This window comes from Kogia breviceps, chromosome 7 (genome assembly GCF_026419965.1).
Source record: "Kogia breviceps isolate mKogBre1 chromosome 7, mKogBre1 haplotype 1, whole genome shotgun sequence".
NCBI lineage: Eukaryota > Metazoa > Chordata > Mammalia > Artiodactyla > Physeteridae > Kogia > Kogia breviceps.
In genome coordinates, this window is record NC_081316.1 from 99442512 (window position 1) to 99456673 (window position 14162).

General features: G+C 34.9%; 1 protein-coding gene across 2 annotated transcripts in view; it reads right to left on the reverse strand.

Annotated features, from left to right (window-relative positions):
* The window catches only part of RDX (radixin), a 97523-nt gene that overhangs the window by 75815 nt on the left and 7546 nt on the right, over nucleotides 1–14162 (reverse strand). For both annotated transcript variants that reach the window (XM_059069489.2, XM_059069488.2), the window contains exon 2: nucleotides 7985–8058. In XM_059069489.2, coding sequence (XP_058925472.1) covers nucleotides 7985–7996 — 12 coding nt within the window. In that variant the 5' untranslated portion in view covers nucleotides 7997–8058. The remainder of the gene's footprint in view (nucleotides 1–7984; nucleotides 8059–14162) is intronic.

Here is a 14162-nt window from a genome sequence, read left to right on the forward strand (position 1 = left end):
GATATCTCACCAAAAACGTAACATGCCTTAACCAAAATAATTTTTACTCCAGAACAGCATCTTCACCTAGAATTCACCATGATATGGTAAAAACCTATCTTTTTAACTTTCAACTCACACTATTAGAACTCTAAATCAGACTTATTTCCCCTTACGTTTTACTCATGCTAACAACCACATGTACCTCCACACATGTACTTTTATCTGAAATACCTTCTCTAATCAAAAAAATCTTATAGAGCTCCTTCTTTAAAATAATCTTTTAGGAAATATTAATACACATAAAATACTTGTAACATATATAGACAACGAAGTGTAACAAAATAAAACCCACTGTAACATAACAATAAATATTTGGTCTTCATCCTGGTTCCTGGCAGAGCTCCTAAAATCGCTGGAATTTCCTGAGTGATAGATGTGAGAGGAGGATCTTTTGTTATTCATCAGCTCCTTTCAACCATAACGAGTTTATGCTAATGAGGTGACTCCAGGTGGGCCCTAATAGCTTCAGAACAGAGGCTGGTAGCCAAAGAAACCAATCACATGATTAGAGGATTGAACCTTTTAGACACCCACCACAACTGCCCAGGAGGGGAAAGGCTAGGGAATGAGCTGATCATCAATGTCCAATGATTTAATCAATCACACCTATGAAACTGAACCTCCATAAAACCCTAAACAAAAGGGTTCAGAGAGCTTCCCTGCTTCTTCCTGATGAGAGGGTGGTGCACTGCAAACTCCAAAGACAGAAAGAAACTCCTTCACTCGGGACTCTTCTGGACCTCACCTTCTTCATCTGTTTCATTTGTATCCTTTATAGTACCCTTCATATGAACTAGTAATAGTAAGTAAAGTGTCTCCCTGAGTTCTGTAAGCTGTTATAGCAAATTATAGAATTTGAAGAGGGGATCATGGGAATCGCCAAACTTTAGCCAAGTTAGACAGAAGTGTGAGTCACTTGCACTACCTGTGATTAGCTTCAGACGTCCAGAGCAGTCCGGTGGGTCTGCGCTAATTCTGGGTAGTTGTGTCAGAACAAATTAAATTGCAGGACACACACTGGTATCCACATAGAATTGGAGAACTGCTTGGTATGGAAAACCCACACATTTGGTATCAGAACACTCTGAATAAAGAAAATGTTTTCCTTTTTGGTGTCAGAACATTTTGAACAAAGAAAAGGTTCTCCTTTACCCATAAATCTACCATTCAACTTAAAAACTAGAAATGACAAAAAATGTCACCAGTGTATTTCTTCTTTGTGAATTTCCCTGAACCCAATGCCCACAGGTAAGTACTAACCTAAATTTTGTGTTTGTCATCCCCTTAGCTTTTTAAAAAACAATAGTTCTGTCACAAATGTAGGTTTCTATATGTAAAATATTGTTTAGTTTTTGATTTTTAGCTGTATAGCTGTACTAAAATTGTATAATACTTGCTAATAAAGTCTTTCTTGACTTTTGGCAATGATTACATATGTATATTTTATGAAAATTCATCTACACACATATATTCTTTTGCATATGCATATTCTATTTCAATAAAAGGTTTAAACAAAAATTTTGCTACACTATTGCCTTTTCACAATTATATTTCTAAGATTCACTGATGCTTTTGTGAGTAGTTGCAATTCATTCATCTTTATGTAACTAGACAGTAATTCATTTACCATTTTCCTATCGACTGACATTAAATTGTTTCCAATTTTTTGGTTATTAAGAACAATACTGCTATGAACATTCTTGTACATGTCTCCTAGTGCATGTGTCTGAGTTTCCCTAGAAGTATAACTCAGAATTTCTGGGTGATAAAGTATGCATAGCTTCAACTTTACAATGTAATGCTGAATTGTCTTCCAGCATGATTGTAACAGTTTACACTCCCATAAATAATAATAATTCCTGCTGCTCTATATTTTCACTAATAGTGGATATAATCAGATTTTTTAATGTTTAACAATCTAGTGGGTATAAAATAATATCTTAATATGGTGTTAATATGCAGGTTCTTGATCCCTAATGAGGTTGGGAACATTTTCTTATGTGTGATATGCAGAATTATAAGACAGCCCCCACGATCTCCTCCCCCCCACCCCCACCTTACTCCCATGATTATGTTAACATTACAAGACAAAAGGGATTTTGCAGATGTACTTAAGGTTACTAATCAGTTGACCTTAAGATAGGAAAATCAGGGCCCTCCCTGGTGGCACAGTGGTTGAGTCCACCTGCTGATGCAGGGGATACGGGTTCGTACCCCGGTCCAGGAAGATGCCACATGCTGCGGAGCGGCTGGGCCCATGAGCCATGGCTGCTGGGCCTGTGCGTCCGGTAAAAAAAAAAAAAAAAATGATAGGAAAGTCATTGTGAGTGGGCCTGAGCTAATCACATGATTCCTTTAAAAGGAAAGAGTTTGCTCTGACTGGTTGCAGAAGTCAGAGCGATATAAACTGTGAGAGGACTATGACATTAAAGAGGTTCTCCACTACTGAATTGGAGGGGGCATGAGCAAAGGACTGTCACACACACCATACTCTAGGACTAAGACAGATCCCTAGCCAACAGCTAGTAAGAAAATGGGGACTTCATTCACCAGAAAAGAAGGATAGATCATTCTGCAAGGAAATGGATTCTGCCAATGACAGAAATGAGCTTGAAAGAGAACCCCAAACTCCAGATGAGAATGCAGTTGAGCTACACCTTGATTTCAGGGTAGTGAGACCCTGAGCAGAGAACCCATTCATATCATCCCATATTTCTAGCATATAAAACTGTGAGATAATAGATGTGTATTGTTTCAAGGTACCAAATTTGTGATAATTTGTTATATAGCAATAGAAAAGTAATATAATATGCTTATTGACCACTCAAGTCGCCTCATCTTTCACAATGTCTGTTCACATGTATTGCTTATTTTTCTATTGGGTTGTCTTTTTCTTACTCATATGTGGGAGATCTTTATATATTCTAGATATTAACCCTTTGTCAGTTACTTGCATTACAAAGAAATCTACTAGTGTGTAGCTTGCCCTTCTGTTTTATGAAGAGTCCCTCTCTGATAAACATTTTTAAAATTTTAATGTTGAATTTATCAATGTTTTACACGTAGGTATCAATTTTTTGCCATATTTAAGAAAACCTTTAACGCAACACTGTAAATCAACTATACCCCAATATAAAATATTTTTTTAAAAAGCAAAGAAATCCTTCCCTAGTCTGCAGTCATAAAGATATTCTTATATTTCCTATCAAAGTTTTGTTTTTCATAGTTTGTCTTCAATGATTTTTGCTTATGATTTAAGGTAGAAATCCAATTTCATTTCCTAATCCCCAGAGGGATAATAATACAGTGATTTTAAACATCCAAACATGATGTATATTGATTACCTCATTCACTCTCCAAAGACTGCACTGTCACAAATCTAATATCCATAGGTATGGGTCTAATTTTGTGCTATTCTGTTGCACTGTTCAACTGAACTATTCTGCCAATACCATATTGTCTGAATTTCTGTATCCTTAAATAAGTCTTGATATCTGGTATGGCAAGTCTTCCCTTATTATTTTCAGAACTGTTTTGGCTATTCTTGTCTCTGTTCTTGCTCTTGACTCCACATATAATTATAAATTTTTCAAAACACCTCATTATGATTTAAATTGGAACTACACTAAATTCATCAGCCTCTTGGGGTAAAAAAATGACATCTTTTCAATACTGACTCTTACTATCCAGGTGTATGGTTCTTTCTATGCATTGATTTAGGTCTTCTTTAAGATCTTTTAAAACAATGTTTATAATTTCCTCCAGAAAAATCATATTAATAATTTAAGATATCTTTCTCCTATGGTTTTATATCTATTATAATTATAGGTTCATAATCCCATGACATCCTAAATGCATTGAAAACTCTAGTTCATTAGCTAATTTCTAGCAAAAACAATTGAAATAAGTCCACCTGGTGAATTAATTTATCCCACTTCAAATGAATATTCACACACCGATCTATAGTAATACTGATGTGATGCAACAGACCTTGATGGAAATTTCATACTACTACATATGCACATAATACATTGTATATTCACCTTTCTAAAATCCAAAGAATTCCAAATACTGAAACTCATCTAGCTTAAAGCGTTTCAAACACAGGGTCATAAATATGATGAAGTATCTTCCCAAAATGTTTTCTGGTTTTACTTCTGTAGAAATGCAATTGATTTTTATATTGATCCTTTGATCAGCTCCCTTGCCAACTGTTAAAATGAGTCTGTGTAAAATCTTGTATTTTTATAAACCAGGGGTCAGACAACTTTTTCTGTAAAGGTACAAATAGTAAATATTTCAGGCTTTGCAGAACATACTGTCTGCTGCATCTACTCAATTCTCCTGCTATAGAAGAAAAGCAGTTATAGTTAATAAACAATGAGCATACTGTGTTCCAACAAAACTTTATAGCCAGTATTTTATAAAATTTTCAAGTCATGAAATATTACAATTCTTTTGATTTTTTTTCAACCATTGAAAATGTAAGAATCATTCTTAGTTTGAAGGTTGTACAATAACAAGTGGTGGGCTGGCTTTGGCCTATGGGCCATAATTTGCCAACCCCTGATATAAATAGATACCTTAACATCTTCAAAGTGTTTCTTCCTTTCCAGTACTAGAGTTTTTAATTTTTCTGCACAGACTTTCTGTTCAATGTTGAACAGTGGCAGTGATAGTGTGTACATTTTGCCTTGTTCCTAATCTTAAAAGAAAAGCTTCCACTGTTAACACATTAAGAATTACTTTTGTTATAGGTTTTCTTCTATACTTAGCTTAAGAAGTATTGGTTTTTACTTTTAAATCATGAATAGTTGTTCAATTTTAGCAACTGTTCTTTCTGAATTTATTATATGATTTTTCTCCTTAAAACTAACCATATGATTGTGGCAGAGACTACTTGTTGTTTGACCACCAAAATCTAACAGAATTACCATCTGACATGGCTACTGAGCTACAAGAACATTTCTCAATGTCTCTTGCAATGAGGTATGGCTATGTGACTAAGGTCTCACCAACAGAACATGAGCAGAAGAGACAGATATAAGGCCACTTTTCAGGCTAGGCATAAATAGTGAGCATGCTTCAGTAGCTGTGGCTCATGGGCTCTAGAACAGAGGCTCAGCAGTTGTGGCGCAAGGGCTTAGCTGCTCTGCAGCATGTGGGATCTTCCCAGACCAGGGCTCGAACCTGTGTCCCCTGCAGTGGCAGGCGGATTCCTAACCACTGTGCCACCAGGGAAGCCTTATATATAATTTTTAATCCTTACTCTTAGGAATAATAAATGTTCTCCACTCAATTATTCAGTTTTCCAAACTACTTTTAACTTTCACATTCCTACCAGAAATGAGAGTTCTAGTTGATCCACATCCTTACAGGCAAGGTGTTATCAGTCTAATTATAGCCCCTCTAGTAAATATAAAGTGGTATCTCACTGTAGTTTTAATTTATGTTTCCGTGATAACCAAAGATATTGAGGATATTTTCAAGTGCTTATTGGCTATTGATACATTTTCTTTTGTGAAGTATCTGTTCAAAGTTTTTGCCCACTTTTTAAAAACTGGGTTGTCTTATTGAGTTCTAAAAGAATGCTATACTGCAATTATTTTCTCCCATTCTGCCTTGCCTTTTTACTTTCTTATTGTTGTCTTTCAAATAGCAAATTTTTTAATTTTGATGTTCAATTTTTTTCTAATGCTTCGAACTTTTTGTGTACTATCAAAGAAATCTTTGCCTATCCCATAACTGCAAAAATGTTTTCTATTTTCCTTCTAGAAGTTCTAGAGTTTGGGCCTTTTAATTTAGGCCTGTGATCCACTCAGAGTTAGTTTTTTGTGTAAATTGTGATATGAGTCAAGATTTGTATTTTTCTGTATGGATAACTCTTTGTTCCAACATCATTTCTTGAAAAGAATTTAATTTCCCATTGAACTGTGTGACAACCTTGTGAGTGGAGATGTATATTTGTTCCACTGATTCTATTATCTAATATTTTAATACCACACTGTCTTATTTTTGTTGCTTGAAAATAAGTGTTGAAATCCAGGAGTGCAAGTGCTCCACCCTTGTTCTTTTTTATTTATTATTTTATTTTTAAATAAATTTATTTATTTATTTTTGGCTGTGTTGGGTCTTTATTGCTGCGTGAGGGCTTTTCTCTGGTTGCGGCGAGTGGGGGCTACTCTTCAGTGTGGTGTGCGGGCCTTTCACTGTGGTGGTCTCTCTTGTTGTGGAGCACGGGCTCTAGGCACGCGGGCTTCAGTAGCTGTGGCTCAGGGGCTCTAGAGCTCAGGCTCAGTAGTTGTGGCACCGGCTTGGTTCCTCCGGGGCATGGGGGATCTTCCCAGACTAGGGCTTGAACCTGTGTCCCCTGCACTGGCAGGCGGATTCTCAACCACTGTGCCACCAGAGAAGCCCCACCCTTATTGTTCTTTTTTTTTTTTAACATCTTTATTGGAGTATAATTGCTTTACAATGCTTTCTTAGTTTCTGCTGTACAACTAAGTGAATAACCTATAGTATAAATATATCCCCATATCCCCTCCCTCTTGCGTCTCCCTCCCATCCTCCCTATCCCACCCCTCTAGGTGGTCACAAAGCACCGAGCTGATCTCCCTGTGCTTTTCGGCTGCTTCCCACTAGCTATTGCTTTAGCTATTCCACATAAGTTTTGGCTCTTCCATAAACATTTTATAATCAGCTAGTCAATTTTAACCAAAGGGATTCAACTGATTGGAATTACACTCAATCTACCAATATATTTGGGGAGAACAGACATTGTAATATTTTCTAGACCTATCTATGACCAGTTTACTTTTGTATATATTTTGGTCTTTTTAAGTACTTATAAGTTTTCAGCATAGAGATCTTGTACAGCTTCTGTAAAGTTATTCCTAAATATTTTATGTTTTCGATGCTACTACAAATGGAATTTTTACTTCATTTATTGAATTTTGCTGCTAGCATATAAAACAGAAAACTGATTTTTAAAAAATATAACCTTATGTCCAACAATCTTGCTAAATTCTGTTATTAGTTCTAATAGTTGTTTTGTAAATTCCAAGTTATTTATATAATTATGTCATCTGCAAATAGAAAAATTTAATTCTACTTTGTATTGATTATGCCTTTTACTTTTTTTATTCTTCTCTCCCTCCAACAATGCACTTTTTTGCCTGCTATCTTTAAAAGTAATTCAAAGGTGACATTCATGCCAGAAAATTCAAATAACCACAACCAATGATTTTCTTAAAAAGATAACTGGCCAAAAAATTCTTGAAAAAAAAAAACCCCAATTTTGTTAGATGAAGAAAAGTACATTTATCCTAAGATAAAAGGATAAACCTTAGTCACAAATTATATAATTATAAAACTTAATAAAATGATCACATATATACCATTAAATTAAAAATCTAGGACTATATATAATATCAGCACTGGTATCACTAGCATCAAAGCTAGAATTATGAGAAAATTAATACTGCATGGATCTTTCTGACCTCTCATTATTTTCTCCTGTTTAACACTAAGTTACTTTTTACTGAGCACTGAATGTACATGTACCAGGATCTTGTAATCCTCACCAGACTCTCCAGTAAGTAACTAATTATATCTCCATTTTATATGTGAAGAAATTAAGAATTGGAGAGACTGAACTAATCTAACAAAGGTCAGTTGGGTTAAGTGGCAGGGCGAGGATAAGAAGTAAGTTTGACCCCACAACCTGTAGTAATCTTAATTACAGTGTTACCTAAACCTCTTCATCACTGGCCCACATAACACCGTACTCTAGCCACATTAATCTAAAACAAACAACAGTAATATCAGTTGCTTTCTTTTCCCCCAAAACTCTACCATAATACTTTGCCCTGTTCCGAAAGGAACTTAAGGCCACTAATATTTTATTAAGTAAGCAGTGTCAAAAGTAATAAAATACACTTACTGGTTTCGGCATTTTCCTTCTCTTTTTGTCACCCTCTTTAAAAATTCTTCACTTTTATGAATTCTGTTGTTCTTCTGTTAAAGAAAAGAAAGCATAATTTATCTATTATCTTTTTATATAGTAATGCTTTTGCTTAACAATATAATTTGTATAGATTAAATAAAACTTTAACATTTTAAAATGTTACAATTAACATGGAGCTCTCATTTTATTCCAATTTTCAATGTCTTCTATTATTTCACATTCTTTAAAAATACTTATATCTGTGATTTAAAACAGCACACATCTCAAATAACATAGTATAAAGCATCTCAATCATCAACTAAAAGTTTTAATTTAATTACAGACAACACATAGCAAAGGAAAGATTACTAAGGGCCAAATGCTTTCTCTTTCTGAGTCAAGTTCACCCCTGTACCCAGACTGGTAGAGAAGAGGGACGGCAAAAAAGAGAACAGATAGATTCAGATTCTAAATAAATGAATTTCAGGAACACTTCTCAACCTTTCTTCTCTACTGCCAAAGACAAAAAAAGGAAATACTGATTAATGTAAATTACAAAAAGATAACTTTTTAAAGAAAATTATTTTTCCTCCTTCGAAGTTTAAAAGTCCGGGGCTTCCCTGGTGGCGCAGTGGTTGAGAATCCGCCTGCCGATGCAGGGGACACGGGTTCGCGCCCCGGTCTGGGAAGATCCCACATGCCGCGGAGCGGCTGGGCCCGTGAGCCATGGCCGCTGAGCCTGCGCGTCCGGAGCCTGTGCTCCGCAAGGGAGAGGCCACAACAGTGAGGCCCGCATACCAGAAAAAAAAAAAAAAAAAAAAAAAAAAAAAAGTTTAAAAGTCCAAGTAGAGACAAATAACATAAGAGTAACTTTTTCACCTAAGGTGGATAAAACAGCCATAGTCTGCACACTAGTAATCTGCATGCTACTCATCAGCAAGCTAATGGCCTTCACGGAAATACAGAATTGTCCTTAAGACCAATGTTAAATTATATCTTCTCCCGCTCAGGCAAAAGAAGTAAATCCAGGAAAAACAATGGGCTATTTTAGGGTAAATGTTCTCACAAACATCTAACAAAATTGGATTTTCCCCCTACAAACCTACCAAAAGATGTAACGTTTTTAACCATTTAGTTGTCCAGAAAAAAATTATCATTCCGATTTGAAAACCTATAGTAAGAAATATATTACCTGAAAATCAGCTTATATAAGTAATACCTTTGCCAAGAAATTTTATTCATTACACTATCAACTAAATTAATATAGAATTACTTTTGTATTTTAAAAATATATTATCAATTGCTTTTTAAGATACTATTATTAATAAAACTGAAAATTCTCCAAATTGAAATAAAAACAAAGGATCGAAGTAAGGTCATTTCTCTAAATTTTAGCCAATCACATGTCAATGAACCTCTCCCCATACAGGGAACTTCATCAAGAGAAATTTCTTATCTAATACAATAGGCTATGAAATTCAGTTAGAAGTATTAAATTCCTCATTTCCTAACTCTTAGCTAGGAAACGATAAATATTCCCTACCTACAATCACCTACCTTCATGAACCTAACTGTACTTCAGTCCTATCTTCCACTTCTAAATCCTCTTTTCATCCCTACTCTCAAATTCATCTCAGGTCTTAAAACAGCCTCAAAAACCAACCTTTTACATCATTTATAAACTAGTAACTCCCAAATCTGTATCTCCAGACTTGCTTGGCTAACTCAGCTTGCTCAATATCTAAATGATACCTCCAATACAACATGGCTAAAACATGGCTTAAATCCCTACACCCCACAGTCAAATCTGCTTTTTCCACAAGTCTTGGTGACATATTTCTATAAAGTTATTCATAGTATTCTCTCATGATTTTTTTATATCTCTACTACATCTACAGTTATGATCCCCTTTCCATTCCTAATACTGTTAATTTCTGCCTTTGCTTTTGCTTGATTAAACTTGCCAGAAGTTTGCTTCATTTATTGGTCTAAAAACCAGCTTTCAGTTTTGTTGATCTTCTTGTTTCTATTATTTTTCTGTTTTGTTAATTTCTGTCCTTTTTCTCATCATTTTTCTTCTCATTAATTGGCTTTTACTCTGAGGCTCATATTCTAATCCCTGAAATTGAAAGTTTACCTAAGTAATTTCCAATCTTTTTTTCAAGTAACATGCATTAAGGTCACAAACTAAATATGTCCCACCATAAGGCAATTCCAAACATAAAATGATCTCCTTATTCTGCCAGTGAAACTATTTTCAAGTAATTATCATCTGTTTATGTAAAATAATCTAAATTCCTCACACACCAGACATGAGCATCTATATCAAACTTCTGAATCACAGTAAATTTTCCAGATTACATAAAGTACTTTTTTAATCTATCACGAAAATTAAAATTTTTATCCCAAGCCACAATTACCCATTTATAGAAAACATTAGTAGGAGGTTATTTGTATTGTTGGAATATATTTTAATATCCACATTATATATATATATATATATTATATATATATTATATATCCACAATATATCATATTATAATATCCATATAACTAGATGTGCAGGTTTTTTTGTGGGGTTTTTTTGCGGTACACGGGCCTCTCACTGTTGTGGCCTCTCCCGCTGCAGAGCACAGGCTCCGGACGCGCAGGCTCAGCGGCCATGGCTCACGGGCCCAGCCGCTCCGTGGCATGTGGGATCTTCCCGGACCGGGGTTCCCGGACCGGGGCATGAACTCGTGTCCCCTGCATCGGCAGGCGGACTCTCAACCACTGAGCCACCAGGGAAGCCCCTAGATGTGTTATTTTTAAGTGACTTTTAAAACCAGATCTCCTCTAGACTTCTTAGCCTCTTTTTACATTTAAATCACGTATCAGATGAGCTCCATGAGCTTTCCAAACTGACATGTAGTAAAGGCATTTCAGGTCAATGTGCCTTTCTTAAACAGTACCTCCATGCTCAAGAGAAAGAGAACATCTTGCAAGAGACAGTTCCTATGAAACAAATATAAATCTCCTTTTGGAGGGAATAATTTTGGGGAAAAATACCTTATATTTAAAAGTCCACTATTTTCCTAAGTATCACTTTAGTGGCTTCCCACACAGGTTTTTATATATAGTTTTTTCATTATTGTTTAGCTCTAAGTGTTTTAGTTTCCAATTATGATTTCTACTCACTACTAATAAGTTTTAAATTTTCAAACAGAATGGTCAGAGGCCTGTGGGCAGAGTGCTGTCTTTTTTATTATTTATTTCTAAGTTCACTATATACTCTAGTCAAAGAATTCACTAAGATTTCCTTTATGTTTAGTGCTTGGTCAGTTTCATTTTTTTTGATTCTTCCAGCTATAAATGAAAATAATGTCTATTTTGCATCTGATAAGTTAGATCAAGCCAGAGTAAGTATTTAATGTTTTGTTTATAGTCTCTCTACTCTCAGTTTAGTCTAGTTAATCAAATCGAGAAAAATTGTATTGAATTTTCCCAACTCAGATTGTGGATGTTAATTTCTTCTTATAAATTGCCAGTTTTTAATTTATATGCTTTTAGGCTATGTTATTAAGTGAGTAAAGGTTTAGAATTATTATATCTAATGAATATTTCCTTTTTTCATTAAGTAATAATTTAATTGCATATAGAATTCTAAATTAACTGTTATTCCTTCAGCATTTGGAAGATAGTTTTCTTCTGGCATCCGTTACTGATGAGGAGAAGTCTGCTGACAATTTCACTCATTTCTCTGAGGTAATATGCCTTTTCTCTCTGCTTTCCTTTAAGATTTTGTGTGTGTGTATGTGTGTGTGTGATCTTCAGATTTGCTTTTATTTATCTTGTTCAAGATTTGGTAAGCTTCCTTATTCTGAAGACTCATGCTTTTCTTAAATTCTGGAAAATTATCAGCCATTGTCTCTCCCATTCAGCAATTCTTATTAGATACATACTGGATATCTTATTCTCTAATCCGTGCCTACTATTTCACACTTTCCATCTATTTACCTCTCTGTGCAACATTCCTCCACTCACTAATTCTCTGCAGGTGTTCTTAATGTTTTACCTGTCCACTAGTTTAAATTTTCAGTGATTATATACTTTAATTTCTAGAAACTCACTTTTAGTCTTTCAAAAACAATTTTAATGCTATACTATTTTATGATTTATATTGAATCCTCCTTTTACTCCTATAATATTTTATAATTTGTACTGAATTCTCCTTTTACCCCTATAATGTTTATTTTATGTCACTATAAAATTTTCTATTTCCAGTTCATTATGACTTGTTTCTTTATGGAGTTTGTAATTTTGGTCAGAAAGCTCATGTCCCTAACCCACTCCCCAGTGTGGGATTCCTGCAAGTCCTGAGCTGTCTATGTCTCCCTACAGAGGTATTTCAGGTTTGCTCCTACCAGCGTACAGTACCAGGAATTTTAATTGTCCTAGATCAATTTTTACATTACCTTCTTTTTTTTTTTTTTTTTTTTTTTTTTTTCCGGTATGCGGGCCTCTCACTGTTGTGGCCTCTCCCGTTGTGGAGCACAGGCTCCGGACGCACAGGCCTAGCGGCCATGGCTCACAGGCTTAGTTGCTCCGCGGCATGTGGGATCTTCCCGGACCAGGGCACGAACCCGTGTCTCCTGCATCGGCAGGCGGATTCTCAACCACTGCGCCACCAGGGAAGCCCTACATTACCTTCTTGATTTAGCATTCCATTACCACATCAGGCCCCATGGCCACACCCTAGAGAAGTTAGCAGATACTCAAGAGAGCTTGCTCATATACTGATCATTCTTGTTTGCTAAACCATTTGGCTGCTCTGCCCTTCCTGTGCCATCTCTCACTGGTAAGGAAGAACAAAGGGAAAAAGTGAACACTAACTGGATGCCAGACTATAAACTAAGTTACAGTACTCAAATTACAGAAAGAGTGCTCATCAAACACAGGACCAGCTAGGCAGGTAAATAAACATCACGTATGTCAGGTTTTGCAGAGTTTCTTAAGTTTTGTATTACTCAAATACTGGAACTAAATAAAGGTAGAGTTTTTTCCTTTTCCTTTAAGAAATAATTTATCCCAGTTTTCTAAATCAGAGTTACTTCAAGTTATACTCTATAGAAAAGGAACTTTCAAGCAAAATAATCCATATTAAAGTTTTAGATTTAATATGAGTGCTCTGGTGACATAAAAGTACAAATATATCACAGGCTAACATATATAAAACCAAGTTTATACACATTAAGCTTTTAAAATCTCCAACAAGCCTAAATTATCTATATGAACTGTGGGGAAGTGAGGGGCCTAACAAAAAGTCTTTGCAAATAAGGATATGGTTGACTTCTAAAAGAAGCTTCTAAAAATGTGTATTTTCAGACCAGTGTTCTCTCCTAAATATACCACAAATAAATAAATAAATATAAAACAAAGTAATCTGTACCAACATGTTCTCAGCAGTACAAAGATATTATAACAGCCAATGATTAAAATCAAAATCCAATTAATGTTGAAATTATGTGATAACAAGGGGGACAAACTGTGTCAACATTTACATAAGGATAAGTGAAAAGGCAGAATACGTACCCAACTTTTATAACTAAGTAAAAAAACAGGTACCCTTACAAAGGATATTTGGATATACAGAACTGAGCACTTAATACTAATCAAGGTCTTATTTTTGTTAAGTTACTAACTTTAAAAATCAGGTAAGAATTTTAAAAATATATTTCACTAAATTGTCTATATACCAGTTTATTCATAAGATATCATGACATATATAAGAATTCTACCTTAAATTTTTCAGGATGAAACTGTATAAATGTAGTTAAAATCCAAGTTTTTAGCCAATTTAGTGATCATTAAAAAATATTTATATCACGATAATATTATTTAACCTCAATAGTACATTTCTAGTCCTCCTTTGATTGTATTAGCACATTTTTTTTTCCTTGAAAATGGCATCTGTTAGTAGTAGAATGGACAATTTAATAAAATGTCACATGAAAAGCCAAGGTACCTAGATATATGTCCTGAGTTTGTACCTCTAACTGGTTCATCTTGAAAACTGTGTTTCGGTGCCTTCATTTCTTCTCTAAAAAAATGACACCATATAATCACCTAAACCACTGTATATCAAAGATGTATAATAAAAATCAACTCTTCTCCCCCCTATGCCCTCATAATAAAT